We start from the raw sequence: 15449 nt of genomic DNA, 5'->3' as shown, positions 1-15449 counted from the left end.
TAACTTATAAGTCACCTATATGTCTAACCTTTACCTGGTAAAGGTTAGGTGCAAAGTTACTTAGTGTGAGGGCACCCTGGCACTAGCCAAGGTGCCCCCACATTGTTCAGGGCAAATTCCCCGGACTTTGTGAGTGCGGGGACACCATTACACGCGTGCACTACATATAGGTCACTACCTATATGTAGCTTCACAATGGTAACTCCGAATATGGCCATGTAACATGTCTATGATCATGGAATTGCCCCCTCTATGCCATTCTGGCATAGTTGGCATAGTCCCATGATCCCAGTGGTCTGTAGCACAGACCCTGGTACTGCCAAACTGCCTTTCCTGGGGTTTCACTGCAGCTGCTGCTGCTGCCAACCCCTCAGACAGGTTTCTGCCCCCCTGGGGTCAAGCCAGGCTTGTCCCAGGATGGCAGAACAAAGGACTTCCTCTGAGAGAGGGTGTTACACCCTCTCCCTTTGGAAAATGGTGTGAAGGCAGGGGAGGAGTAGCCTCCCCCAGCCTATGGAAATGCTTTCATGGGCACAGATGTGCCCAATTCTGCATAAGCCAGTCTACACTGGTTCAGGGGACCCCTTAGCCCTGCTCTGGCGCGAAACTGGACAAAGGAAAGGGGAGTGACCACTCCCCTGACCTGTACCTCCCCTGGGAGGTGTCCAGAGCTCCTCCAGTGTGGTCCAGACCTCTGCCATCTTGGAAACAGAGGTGCTGCCAGCACACTGGACTGCTCTGAGTGGCCAGTGCCACCAGGTGACGTCAGAGACTCCTTCTGATAGGCTCCTCCAGGTGTTGCTAGCCTATACTCTCTCCTAAGTAGCCAAACCCTCTTTTCTGGCTATTTAGGGTCTCTGTCTCTGGGGAAACTTTAGATAACGAATGCAAGAGCTCATCAGAGTTCATCTGCATCTCTCTCTTCACCTTCTGCCAAGGAATCGACTGCTGACCGCGCTGGAAGCCTGCAAAACTGCAACATAGTAGCAAAGACAACTACTGCAACTCTGTAACGCTGATCCTGCCGCCTTCTCGACTGTTTTCCTGGTGGTGCATACTGTGGGGGTAGTCTGCCTCCTCTCTGCACTAGAAGCTCCGAAGAAATCTCCTGTGGGTCGACGGAATCTTCCCCCTGCTACCGCAGGCACCAAAAAGCTGCATGACCGGTCCCTTGGGTCTCCTCTCAGCACGACGAGCGAGGTCCCTCGAATCCAGCAACTCTGTCCAAGTGACTCCCACAGTCCAGTGACTCTTCAGTCCAAGTTTGGTGGAGGTAAGTCCTTGCCTCCCCACGCCAGACTGCATTGTTGGAAACTGCGTCTTTTGCAAATACTCCGGCTTCCGTGCACTTCCGGCGGAAATCCTTTGTGCACAGCCAAGCCTGGGTCCACAGCACTCTAACCTGCATTGCACGACTTTCTAAGTTGGTCTCCAGCGACGTGGGACTCCTTTGTGCAACTTCGGCGAGCACCGTTTCACGCATCCTCGTAGTGCCTGTTTCTGGCACTTTTCCGGGTGCTACCTGCTGTTGAGAGGGCTCCTTGTCTTGCTCGGCGTACCCTCTCTCTGGTCCAATTTGCGGCCTCCTGGTCCCTCCTGGGCCGCAGCTGCGTCCAAAAACGCTAACCGCACGATTTGCAGCTAGCAAGGCTTGTTGGCGTTCTTTCGGCGGGAAAACACTTCTGCACGACTCTCCACGGCAAGGGGGATCCATCCACCAAAGGGGAAGTCTCTAGCCCTTTTCGTTCCTGCAGAAACCTCAGCTTCTTCTGTCCATTAGAAGCTTCTTTGCACCCACAGCTGGCATTTCCTGGGCATCTGCCCATCTCCGACTTTCTTGTGACTTTTGGACTTGGTCCCCTTGTTCCACAGGTACCCTAGATTGGAAATCCACAGTTGTTGCATTGTTGGTTTGTGTCTTTCCTGCATTATTCCTCTATCACGACTTCTTTGTCTTTTGGGGAACTTCAGTGCACTTTGCACTCACTTTTCAGGGTCTTGGGGTGGGCTATTTTTCTAACCCTCACTATTTTCTAATAGTCCCAGCGACCCTCTACAAGGTCACATAGGTTTGGGGTCCATTCGTGGTTCACATTCCACTTTTGGAGTATATGGTTTGTGTTGCCCCTATCCCTATGTTTCCCCATTGCATCCTATTGTAACTATACATTGTTTGCACTGTTTTCTAAGACTATACTGCATATTTTTGGTATTGTGTACATATAACTTGTGTATAATTGCTATCCTCATACTGAGGGTACTCACTGAGATACTTTGGCATATTGTCATAAAAATAAAGTACCTTTATTTTTAGTATATCTGTGTATTGTGTTTTCTTATGATATTGTGCAAGTGACACTAGTGGTACTGTAGTAGCTTCACACGTCTCCTAGTTCAGCCTAAGCTGCTCTGCTAAGCTACCATTATCTATCAGCCTAAGCTGCTAGACACCCTATACACTAATAAGGGATAACTGGGCCTGGTGCAAGGTGCAAGTACCCCTTGGTACTCACTACAAGCCAGTCCAGCCTCCTACACTCAGGAGAACTGGCCACTCTCCAGGGTTGTTCGGATCTCACACTGAGTTTACTTTTAAGGATGACTCTGGGCTACAGTGAGTTAGATTCGAATCTGCTTGACTTCAGGCTGGAGCTAGATGTCAGTTGCCAGTCTCCCGTTTGGGCAGACAATCTCTTTCTCGCAGTTGACCGGAGTCATCAACTTGCAGACCCCAGAAAGATGAAGCTGAGTTAGGCCCTACCGCCTTGCCCATACAGTGATGAATTTGACTTTTATGCTTTGCTTTGCAGTTATGTTATATATTTGCTGTGTACATTGCAACTGAGAAGTACTGTGATATATTTTGCTTTCATTGCTGCGACTACTTTTAAACGTGTGCTTGAAATCTACTAATTCGTCTCTCAAGAACTTGTGGGTGGGGGAGAATTAACAACAATAAAGGTCTTCTTTGAACTCAGAAGTGCATTCCAGAGAGGTTCTGTAAGCTCCGATAGGAGATAGGTAGGAAAGCAGAACAGCAAGCAAGGTGAAATGGGCCTCGCTAGCCCAAACTTGGGGGTAGTCACTGCAAGCCTTAAGAGAGTGACAGTATCTGAACTGTTCCACCAGAAAAATGTTTGCTTCAAGTGTTAATCAAGAGGGGGTTACGGGTGCATTCTGCAAACCTGGACACCGGATGGTAAACAATGAAACCTCATTGCTTTCAAGAAGTCATTGTGGGCCCACATGCCTGTCATTTGTACAGACAGCAAAATGACTCCAAGCAATGCTGCCCACTACAAGAGTCTACCTATGATGGGCCAAAATGTGGATGTAATCCAGCTCAAATTACATTTATCATTGCGGACAGGCAACAAACTACACTTGCACATGTACCTCATGCAAACATGATATAAAGAAGTGGGTCTCCTGGTGCACAATTTGGGTGGCAGGCCACTGAGCTTCTGCCCCACTGGTGCTGTATAATAATAGTGGCAGCTAAACTTGCTCCTCCACTGTCAGGGCTACAGAGCTACATTTTATATAATTGCCTCAAACTGCAGCCTTTGGGGGTGAGGCTCCTGGTTATGAATAGGTCTAGTTATCCACTGAAATACTAGATCTTGTTCACACTTGCAAGAGTTGGAAGGCCTTCAGAAAGCAGACGCAGGCCTGGAGTGGAACGCCACATCCTCCAGACCCGCATGCAAAATGACGAACAGGAACCCATGCAAAATAGGAAGCAGTCACCAGTTCCCTAGTTTACCAGCCACTATCAGTCAGCAACCACCTCCTGCGAACCATACTGGTCACAAGGGGGTTTACTAAATCTCCAAGATACAATACAATCAACCCACCATTGCTGCCTCACTTAGGATTCCTGGTTTCTCCTAGCCGCTAAGCACATACTATAGTTCTTCGGAAGTTATTAAGAGGCTCAGGTGATTTAAAAAGCATCTACCTTCCTTACTTTCAAGAAAGCAAACACTGACCTGTGCGCCCAGTATGCTTTGCGTCCAGGCGTTTCTTCTTGTTTGGTGGCTCCTCCTGCAAGGAAAGAGGACTATTATTTCTTACAAAATGACACGGTGACAAGATCATCAATGTACTAGTGATCTTCCAATCATAGAAACTGGTTTTCATTACAACTACAGTTACTACCAGAGATTCTGCTTTTGTAGAAGAATCTGTGCTTCAATTAGTCAACTTCATTTACTCAATTTATCAACCTATGACTGAGGGATGGGTGATTCGGCCCTGCAGAGATCCTAACTTGAGACACACATCCTACTTCTCAGCCTCAGACATGAGCACTTAGCTCACTGACCCAGCACATGGGACCAATGGCTGCTCCTATATTTCTGGTCTCAGTTAGTGGTGCACAAAGATGCGCAGATCACAGGTATTCGGACGTGCAACAGGACACACAAAGCGATGGCAGATGAAACCGAGAGGATGTATCAAACTAGACAAAGCACCTACCTCAATCAGCTCCATGTGTAAATGATGGTACAGGATTTACATTCATTTCGTATGTGTCTGTTTCACAGTATGTCAAGCAGAAATGTTGTCAACATGTTTAATTAAACATGATAACAGCGTTCAGCGAGTGTGAGCGAGTCACCACATGAGGATCGGAGCGGGCACTCATCAATTCCGGGATACCTGAGCACGAGGACAAGATGAGCCTGCATCCCAGCGACGGCCAGCTGCCCGTGGATCCTTACCTGTTGGTCATATTCTTCTCCGCTCAAATTACGCCTGCGCCCCAGAGAAGACGAAGCCCCCTAGATCATTACCCCTTCATTTGCACCCCTGGCTGCCCCTATTGATCCCTCTCACAAGTGAAGTTCAACTTCCCTGGACCCTCACCACTTCCTTTACATTCTTGCTTGCTCATATCCATGCTCCCTGGTGAAGAACTGCCCCAGTTTATTACTCCTTGGTTTGCATGCTTGTTTGCTGGTATTACGCGCACTCCACCAGTGAAGAACTGCCCTGATCCTTACCTCCTTCTTTGCATTCTTGCCTGCTCATATTACACATGCTACCCTAGTGAAAAACTGCCCCAGTTTATTACTCCTTGGTTTGCGTGCTTGTTTGCTGGTATTACACGCACTCCACCAGTGAAGAACTGCCCTGATCCTTACCTCCTTCTTTGCATGCTTGCCTGCTCATATTACACATGCTGCCCGGTGAAGAACTGCCCCAGTTTATTACTCCTTGGTTGGCGTGCTTGTTTGCTGGTATTACGCGCACTCCACCAGTGAAGAACTGCCCTGATCCTTACCTCCTCCTTTGCATGCTTGCCTGCTCATATTACACATGCTGCCCTAGTGAAGAACTGCCCCACTGCATTACTCACTGTTTTCTTTCTTGCAAACTGCCCTGGATTCTTACCGCTTTGTTTGCGTCTTTGGCAACTGGTGGCTGTGATTCCTGAAGCTTTTCGGTGTATTTCAGGAGGAGAGAATTTCCCAAACGAGATCCCAAGAACAAATAACCTGGCTCCATCGTGATCATCTGAGGGTAGAAACACAAGAAATTAGCAGTGGTGTTGGAGGAGTGCCCAACTGTGAACAATGCAAGCACATCTAACGTCTAGTCCTACTGAAACCCAGACCAGACCTAATGACACGACTCACTCCATTAGAGGCAACAAGGCACCACCTCATTCCACATGCAAGAACCGCCTTCACCTAGGACCTGCCTCGTGTGCAGTCAGTGCGCTAACATACATTCCATTCCAAGGCCAGACCTCCACGCTCCCTCTGCTTTCCACAGTCAGACATCACTACATCTGCTGCTGAATTTGAAGCCATTCCCAAGACAAGGTCAGACCCGTTAACAGCTTTCATTTCTCATTCTGGGACGTTCCTGTCAAATCTCCCTAAATTAGGTGGAGCACCTCGTTCTCTTGTAAAAGCCCAGGAGTTTATTCCATCCAGGTAAACTCGGCTTCAGTTACAAACCAGAGGAAGCTCTTAGGACAGCCCAATAGCGAGTCCATGATATCCTTCAGTCTGTCCCCCACCAGTGCCTTTTGGGTACTTCTCAAGAAGCCTGGACACTGCCTGGGGCTGTTCCAATCTTAACGCTTCTAAAGAAAAGACTCCAGTCCCCACACCGGAAGGGACGTCACTGCACGCTGTGTTGGTTCAAAGGAAGTCCCAGAGAATAATGACAGAAGGCTGGACGCCCTGGGTTTGCGACCCTTGCTACACAGAAGCAAACAATGAACGTACAATCAGTCACTACACTGCGTCCTGAGATGCTGCCGCGACCTACGACCTGACGTGAGAGCGCTCAGCTATATGCATGATCGGCATTTATTTCTTTATACACGTTTCATGCTTGTTTCAGTAACAGGTGGCATGACAGAATATTGCATTTTCGAAAGTCACTGGGATTCAGCAATCAGATGCAACTGGAGTCCTACATCACTGCGGCCGCAGGGACCACATCTGTAATCCTTGGCTTATCGACATTTTGTTCTTCACTGTGATGCCACATGTGGCAGGCGGCAGAATGAAAATGTCACTTACCCAGTGTACATCTGTTCGTGGCATCAGTCGCTGAAGATTCACATATTGTGCATAGCCCGCCATCTGGTGTTGGGTCGGAGTGTTACAAGTTGTTTTTCTTCAAAGAAGTCTTTCGAGTCACGGGACCGAGGGACTCCTCCCACTTCGGTTCCATTGCGCATGGGCGTCGACTCCATCTTCGATTGTTTTCCCCGCAGAGGGTGAGGTAGGAGTTGTGTGTGTTAGTAATAGTGCCCAGGCAATGGAGTGAATAAGTATGTACCTATTTAAGGTTTAAATAATATATTTACAAATGTACAAAGTTGAAGATAACTTCCAAACGGCTACAGGCTCCCGGGGAGGTGGGTGGGCACATGTGAATCTTCAGCGACTGATGCCACGAACAGATGTACACTGGGTAAGTGACATTTTCAGTTCGATGGCATCTGTCGCTGTAGATACACATGTTGTGCATAGACTAGTAAGCAGTTATCTCCCCAAAAGCGGTGGCTCAGCCTGTAGGAGTGGAAGTAGTCTGAAATAAGGTTCTTAGTACGGCTTGACCTACTGTGGCTTGTTGTGCGGATAGCACGTCTACACAGTAGTGCTTAGTAAATGTGTGAGGCGTAGACCATGTGGCTGCCTTACATATTTCGTGCATTGGAATATTCCCTAGGAAGGCCATGGTAGCGCCTTTTTTTCTGGTTGAGTGTGCCCTTGGTGTAATGGGCAGCTGTCTTTTTGCTTTAAGGTAGCAGATTTGGATGCACTTAACTATCCATCTGGCTATACCCTGTTTTGAGATTGGGTTTCCTGCATGAGGTTTTTGGAATGCAATAAACAGTTGTTTAGTCTTCCTGATGTTTTTTGTTCTGTCGATGTAGTACATTAGTGCTCTTTTGACGTCTAATGTATGTAGTGCCCTCTCAGCTACGGAATCTGGCTGTGGGAAGAACACTGGTAGTTCTACCGTTTGATTTAGGTGGAACGGTGAAATAACCTTTGGTAAAAATTTAGGATTGGTCCTTAGGACTACTTTATTTTTGTGTAGTTGGATTAAAGGTTCCTGTATTGTAAACGCCTGAATTTCACTTACTCTTCTTAGAGATGTGATGGCGATGAGAAATGCAACTTTCCAGGTTAGGAATTGTATTTCGCAAGAATGCATGGGTTCAAAAGGTGGACCCATGAGTCTTGTTAAGACAACGTTGAGGTTCCATGAAGGAACGGGTGGTGTCCTTGGTGGTATTATTCTTTTGAGGCCTTCCATAAATGCTTTAATGACAGGTATTCTAAATAGTGAAGTTGAATGGGTAATCTGCAGGTATGCAGATATTGCTGCAAGGTGTATTTTAATGGAAGAGAAAGCCAGGTTTGATTTTTGTAAGTGTAGTAAGTAACCCACTACATCCTTTGGAGATGCGTGTAATGGTTGAATTTGATTATGATGGCAGTAGCAAACAAACATTTTCCATTTGCTTGCATAGCAGTGTCTAGTGGATGGTCTTCTAGCTTGCTTTATGACTTCCATACATTCTTGGGTAAGGTTTAAGTGTCCGAATTCTAGGATTTCAGGAGCCAGATTGCTAGATTCAGCGATGCTGGATTTGGATGCCTGATCTGTTGTTTGTGTTGTGTTAACAGATCTGGCCTGTTGGGCAATTTGACGTGGGGTACTACTGATAGGTCTAGCAGTGTTGTGTACCAGGGTTGCCTTGCCCATGTTGGTGCTATCAGTATGAGTTTGAGTTTGTTTTGACTCAATTTGTTTACTAGATATGGAAGGAGAGGGAGAGGGGGAAAAGCGTATGCAAATATCCCTGACCAGTTCATCCATAGGGCATTGCCTTAAGACTGCCTGTGTGGGTATCTGGATGCGAAGTTTTGGCATTTTGCGTTCTCCTTCGTTGCAAATAAGTCTACTTGAGGTGTTCCCCAAAGTTTGAAGTAAGTGTTTAGAATTTGGGGGTGAATTTCCCATTCGTGGACTTGTTGGTGATCTCGAGAGAGATTGTCTGCCAATTGATTCTGGATTCCTGGAATAAACTGTGCTATTAGGCGAATGTGGTTGAGAATTGCCCATTGCCATATCTTTTGTGCTAGAAGGCACAGCTGTGTCGAGTGTGTCCCCCCCTGTTTGTTTAGATAATACATTGTTGTCATGTTGTCTGTTTTGACAAGAATGTATTTGTGGGTTATGATTGGCTGGAATGCTTTTAACGCTAGGAAAACTGCTAGCAGTTCGAGGTGATTTATATGCAGCTTTGTTTGATGTACGTCCCATTGTCCTTGTATGCTGTGTTGATTGAGGTGTGCTCCCCACCCTGTCATGGAAGCATCTGTTGTTATCACGTATTGTGGCACTGGGTCTTGGAAAGGCCGCCGTTTGTTTAAATTTATACTGTTCCACCACAGAAGCGAGAGGTATGTTTGGCGGTCTATCAACACCAGATCTAGAAGGTGACCCTGTGCTTGTGACCATTGTGATGCTAGGCACTGTTGTAAGGACCTCATGTGCAGTCTTGCGTTCGGGACAATGGCTATGCATGAGGACATCATGCCTAGGAGTTGTAATATCATCTTTGCCTGTATTTTTTGTGTTGGATACATGCGTTGTATAATTTTTGGGAAATTTTGAACCCTTTGTGGACTTGGAGTGGCTATTCCCTTTGTTGTGTCTATTGTTGCTCCTAGGTATTGTTGTACTTTGCACGGCAGAATGTGTGATTTTGCATAGTTGATGGTGAAACCGAGTTTGTAGAGGGTTTGTATGACCTGATCTGTGTGGTGTGAGCACCTTGTCAGTGAGTCGGTCTTGATTAGCCAGTCGTCTAGATACGGGAATACGTGTATTTGCTGCCTTCTGATGTGTGCAGCCACTACTGCTAGGCATTTTGTAAAGACTCTTGGTGCGGTTGTTAAACCGAACGGCAATACTTTGAATTGGTAATGTATTCCTTTGAATACAAACCTTAGGTATTTCCTGTGCGACGGATGTATTGGTATGTGGAAATACGCATCCTTGAGATCTAAGGTTGTCATGTAGTCTTGTTGCTTTAGCAATGGTAACACTTCTTGTAGCGTGACCATGTGAAAGTGATCTGATTTGATGTAGGTGTTAAGTGTTCTGAGGTCTAGGATTGGGTCTCAGTGTTTTGTCCTTTTTTGGTATTAGAAAGTACAGTGAGTAAACCCCTGTATTTATTTGTGTATCTGGTACCAGTTCTATTGCGTTCTTTTGCAGTAATGCTTGAACTTCTATTTCTAGGAGGTCTGAATGTTGTTTTGATATGTTCTGTGTTCTTGGTGGTATGTTTGGAGGGATTTGTAGAAATTCTATGCAATAACCATGTTGGATAATTGCTAAGACCCAAGTGTCTGTTGTTATTTCCTCCCACGCTTGGTAATACTGACTTATTCTTCCCCCCACTGGTGTTGTGTGGAGGGGATGAGTGACGTGTGAATCACTGTTTGGTTGTAGGTGTTTTGGGGCTTTGAAATTTTCCCCTGTTTCTAGGGAATTGTCCTCTGTATTGGCCCCGAAAGCCTCCCCTTTGGTACTGTCCCTGGTAGGTGGACGGTGTTGATTGTGAGGTGCTGGCTTGTGTGGCCTGACCCCGAAACCCCCCTCTAAAGGTTGTTTTGCGGAAGGTGCTGAAAGTGCCTCTGCTCTGCGGGGAGTAGAGTGCGCCCATGGCTTTTGCAGTGTCAGTGTCCTTTTTTAGCTTCTCAATTGCCGTGTCCTATTCAGGTCCGAACAATTGTTGCTCATTGAATGGCATATTGAGCACCGCCTGCTGTATCTCTGGTTTAAAGCCAGATGTTCGTAGCCACGCGTGCCTTCTTATGGTTACTGCTGTGTTAATTGTTCTCGCAGCTGTGTCCGCTGAGTCCATAGAGGAGCGTATTTGGTTATTGGAGATGTTTTGACCCTCCTCAACCACCTGTTTCGCCCTTTTTTGTAGATCTTTGGGTAGATGCTCAATGAGGTGTTGCATCTCGTCCCAGTGGGCTCTGTCATATCGCGCTAGGAGCGCTTGAGAGTTAGCGATGCGCCACTGGTTTGCAGCTTGTACTGCAACCCTTTTTCCGGCTGCGTCGAACTTGCGGCTCTCTTTATCTGGGGGTGGTGCATCGCCCGATGTGTGAGAGTTGGCTCTCTTGCGAGCTGCCCCTACTACAACCGAATCTGGTGGCAGTTGTGAGGTGATGAAAGCAGGGTCTGTGGGAGGTGCTTTATATTTCTTTTCCACCCTTGGTGTTATTGCTCTACTCTTGACAGGCTGTTTGAAGATTTGCTTTGCGTGCCTTAGCATTCCTGGGAGCATAGGCAGGCTTTGGTAGGTGCTATGGGTGGAGGAGAGGGTGTTGAAAAGGAAGTCATCCTCGACAGGTTCCGAGTGTAGCGACACGTTATGGAACTCTGCTGCTCTAGCCACCACTTGTGAATACGCTGTGCTGTCTTCTGGTGGTGAGGGCTTTGTAGGATACGCCTCTGGACTGTTGTCTGACACTGGGGCGTCGTATAAGTCCCAAGCGTCCTGGTCCTGGTCATATTGGCTCATGGTGGTGTGAGCCGGTGAATGTGACGGAGTCTGTGCCGGTGAAATGTGAGTTACAGGTGGAGGAGAGGGTGGCGGAGTTACCTTCTTCACCAGTTTTGTTTGTGGTGCTTGTTCTTGTTGGAACTCAAGTCTCCTTTTTCTCCTAATAGGGGGAAGGGTGCTGATCTTCCCTGTTCCACTCTGTATAAAAATCCGTTTTTGAGTGTGGTCCACTTCGGTGGATTGTAACTCTTCCTCGAATCTATGTTTTCGCATTTGAGAGGACAGTGATTGCTCCTCTGAATAGGAACCGGTATTTGGCTCGGTTGCGGGTCGTTTTGGCACCGAAACTATGTCCGTACTCTTTTTCGGCTCCGAGGCGACTTTCCTCTTTTTCGGAGTCGAACCCTCTCGGCGTCGATCCTCCTCGGTGCCGCTGTCTCTGCGTCGAGCAGCTTCGGCTCCGCTATCTCGGCGTCGATCTTTGTCGGCAGCACTTTCTCAGTCCCGAGATGGCTTCGTGCCTGTGTCTTGACCCGAGTCGGACGATCTCGGCACTATTTCGGCCTTTTTCGGTGCCGATGGTCGGTCACCGACTTTATGGGTTGAGCCATGGCCTGTTGGCAGTGGCGTCCCCTGGGCCTTGTCAGTTTTCTTGTGTGCTAGCTTCGACGTCTTACTCACTGTTTCGTGGTCGTCGAATTCGTCCGAGTCCGATTCATGGATCGAGAAGGCTTCCACTTCTTCTTGTTCCTCGAACTCTCGGTGTCCTGTCGGCGTGGACGCCATCTGCAGTCTTCTGGCTCGTCGGTCACGGAGCGTTTTTCGGGACCGGAACGCACGACAGGCCTCACAGGTTTCTTCCCTGTGCTCGGGCGACAGGCACAGGTTACAGACCAAATGTTGGTCTGTATATGGGTATTTGTTGTGGCATTTAGGACAGAATCGGAACGGGGTCCGTTCCATCAGCGTCGATGTTACACGCGGTCGGGCCGACCAGGCCCCGACGGGGGATCGAAAACTACCCCGAAGGGCAACAGAGCTCTTCACGATTCGATTCGGTGTCGATTCTATCTAACCCGATCCCGAACGCAACAATACCGACGTAATTTTCAGATTTTTTAGCTAACTTTCCGTTCCGAAACCCGGAGCGAAAGGAACACGTCCGAACCCGATGGCGGAAAGAAAACAATCGAAGATGGAGTCGACGCCCATGCGCAATGGAGACAAAGAGGAGGAGTCCCTCGGTCCCGTGACTCGAAAGACTTCTTCGAAGAAAAACAACTTGTAACACTCCGACCCAACACCAGATGGCGGGCTATGCACAACATGTGTATCTACAGCGACAGATGCCATCGAACACTGGGTTACTTATTTGGAAGAAAGTGACCCCTGCCAACTTATTAAACACCATCTGGCTAAGTCAAAACACAGATCTGAGAGAGTCTTTGCCAACTGCGGTACCTCTGCCACAAGCAGAAGACAATCCCCAGAGAAAGGCGCATTCGGATTAATCACTTACAACAATTTCAAAGTCAAGAAAGCTTAATAATACTACCAATCCAATGCAGAAAAATAGAAAAAGATGTAATGGGCAAAAAGAGACTAAATTCATCAAAGTTCGTTATGAAAAAGCCGGAGATATACATTTTTACTATTTTAAGCCAAAAGGCTCCTCGAAAACAAAAGTGCCACTGAACATAGGTGTGGTTTAGTGGGAAATAGGTGTGATTTCAGGCTAAGCATGATTGAGTGGAGGTTAAATACACTAAGCAGGTTATCATGGCTAAAACTTTTACTGTCTGGCAGTCTCTGAAACAGAAATTAGAATTCTGAAGCGGAAAAACATCCAATGCTGTAAGAAGCGAGAGTCCCTCAAAGTCAGTCACTGTTAAGCTCCCACTGAAAAGACAGGTTTTGGCATGAAAAGCTCCAACTAGGACAAATCTGGATTTGGTAGCGGTCAAGGGTACTTAGTCAGTCAGAGAGATTTGCTGCCTCGCCCAAGCCTAATATTTTAGCTTTGCTCTAATTCACTCTTTTGCAAGTCAAAACCCTGCGGGTGGGGCTAGGCTTTTGAAGGGCTGATAAACTTATTGTGAGGTCCTGGTACACCTTTTCTCAGCATGATAAAAAACTCTGTGCAGGACAAAGCTAGTTTTCTTGCATGCCGTGGTATGCCTTTCCTTTCAAGCATCAGCACCTTTTCCTGGGTCTTTGGAAGTGGAAAACCGGGTCACACTTATCTTTAACTGCTGGAAGAGTTCCTCCTGGCCTGTCCTGTAGTCCCTAGCGCCATAGGGCAGGTTTCTAGGCACAAGATCCCTCACTACACAGGACTCCTTCAGGATCTAGTCCTAGGAGGTCAGCAGACACCTCTGAGGGTCAGGAGGCCTTCTGCTTTTTGTGCCCCTGAAGAAGGCAAATAGGGGCCAACTACATGGCCCAGGGGGAGTCGTTGAACGAGTGCTCTACTTACAGCCGGAGTCTTTCTTTCTTTGGGTGGGGTTTTTCCAGGTCCAGGAATGTTCTGAGGATGCAGTGGTTGAGCTGCCACATGTTCTGCACTAGCCAGTAACTGGAGAAATTCTGCCACCCAATTCTATGGTCTCTCAGTCCTCCATCTCCTTTTGTAACAGTTTTTCTTTGCTGTACTGTAAAATTACCCAAGAACCTCTGTTTAAAAATGGTGGAGCCCTTCTTCCACCCCATCGTCAGCACCTTGGACATGCTCTCCTCCCTTCCAACAAGATTCAAAATGGGTTTCTTCCCAACTGTTACTGGAGTCTAGCTGTCTAGGACGGTTGTGGGAATGAAAAGCAGAAGCCCTCCCGGGCATCTCCAGAGACAGTGAAAAGGATGTTGTTTGATGTGACAACTGTCCACTTCCAGATAGCGTCCTAAGTGGTCAGCAGTTACCACCCGGTTCTCCCTGGGTTCAGAGCAAGCCAGGGGCTTCTGAGCCGGGGGGTTAACTCTCCCAGCCAAGGGCGTGTGACCAGGTAGAATCGGTTTTAAGACGGCGGTAGCTCAGTTAGCCGAAGCTACGTTTATTTATATAAAATTTATTTTACCCTCAATATTTCCAATATCTGATTTCACGATGAAAACCGATTTTGAGGCCAGGCAGAAATAAAATGAAATACTTTACTCACACCTAGGCTTGTTTAACGGAAAATGTAGATGACCCTACATACTGAAACCGCTTTCAAGCCTTCAGTGAGAAGACACTCTTTTAAATATACAGTGTGCTACATTTGTAGATATTAGTCACCCACCCATGTGGGCTTACACTGGCAAATTCAAGAGCAACTCATTGACAAATAAAAACGGGATTCCTACAAGGGAAAATCACTTTTCTTTTCATATCTTACTGAGAACGTTACTGCACCCCCTTTAAGCTTGAAGCCTGCCATAGCACAGTTCTGCTGCAGGAAGACGTGTGTTTGTCGTATATATGGGTGATGTAAATACATGCTGCAGCCCAAAGAAGACTTAAGTGACATGCTAATGGTAGGTATCCTGATCATTATGGTGTCGAGCCTTCTCCTACATCACTCCTAAAGCTATGCTGCTGTACGTGAGAGCCTCCTCCTCATCTCTTCAATTCCACAAGAGGATGAAGACCTGCTTTCTGAGCAGTCGCACTGGGCTGGAGGTATGGCTAGGCTCATAGCTGCTCAGAGGCAGGTCATCCTCCTGGGTGACTCTACAAATCTGGATAACATAATATGACCAAACGGAGAAGGTAAACAGGCCAAAAGGGGCACTTTAATTCACAAGGCAGGTTTTAGGGGGTAACAAAAGTGCTTTGCTGCTCTTTAGTAGTGGTAAAGAGCACTGTGTTCTACAGCCGGCAAAATCTGATAAGGAAATAAATGATGGGACCACAGCAAAAATATGTCATTCTTTATAGACAGGTATGGAGGGACTCTGGTCCCCTAGTCTCTAGGACACAAACTGCACTTCACTGGCTGAACAAGGCTGAAACTGGTCTGTGGATGCTCGTTGTTCTGTTCGGGAGGATGGGGCCTAGCAAATCAGACTGGCTTGCTCTGACTGGAGCACCATTGCTCAATTTCACAAGGGCGCTCCACAGTTATAGTGGTGGAGAGAATAAAGAAAATTATAACTTTTCAGTGTGATGCGCTAAATGAGAAGGGTAGTTCAAGATGTGGGGATCCATAGCTCACTTTGCCTGGGACTGGAGCTGCAAGTCACAGATGAGGCTTAGTAAGGTTGTAACCATTATGGGACTGCTTGTTTTCTGTTCAGCGAGGAAGTGGTGGGGCAGTTGTAACTAAAATGTTCTTACTGGGGACCAAGGCATAAGCATCAGGCTGCTTCCTGTCTGATGTGACACAGTGGAAGAAAAGATTTC

The 15449-nt window shown here is 47.2% G+C and overlaps 1 protein-coding gene across 1 annotated transcript in view; it reads right to left on the bottom strand.

Moving 5' to 3' along the window:
- Positions 1-15449, bottom strand: part of CPSF1 (cleavage and polyadenylation specific factor 1) — a 274839-nt gene that overhangs the window by 219212 nt on the left and 40178 nt on the right. Inside the window, exons 12-13 of the mRNA XM_069221150.1 lie at positions 5401-5523; positions 3993-4047 (exon numbers count right to left, since the gene is read on the bottom strand). Coding sequence (XP_069077251.1) covers positions 3993-4047; positions 5401-5523 — 178 coding nt within the window. The remainder of the gene's footprint in view (positions 1-3992; positions 4048-5400; positions 5524-15449) is intronic.

Source organism: Pleurodeles waltl, chromosome 2_2 (assembly GCF_031143425.1).
Source record: "Pleurodeles waltl isolate 20211129_DDA chromosome 2_2, aPleWal1.hap1.20221129, whole genome shotgun sequence".
NCBI lineage: Eukaryota > Metazoa > Chordata > Amphibia > Caudata > Salamandridae > Pleurodeles > Pleurodeles waltl.
Note: the sequence above shows the minus strand (reverse complement) of the source record. Positions and strands in the feature narration are given on the sequence as shown.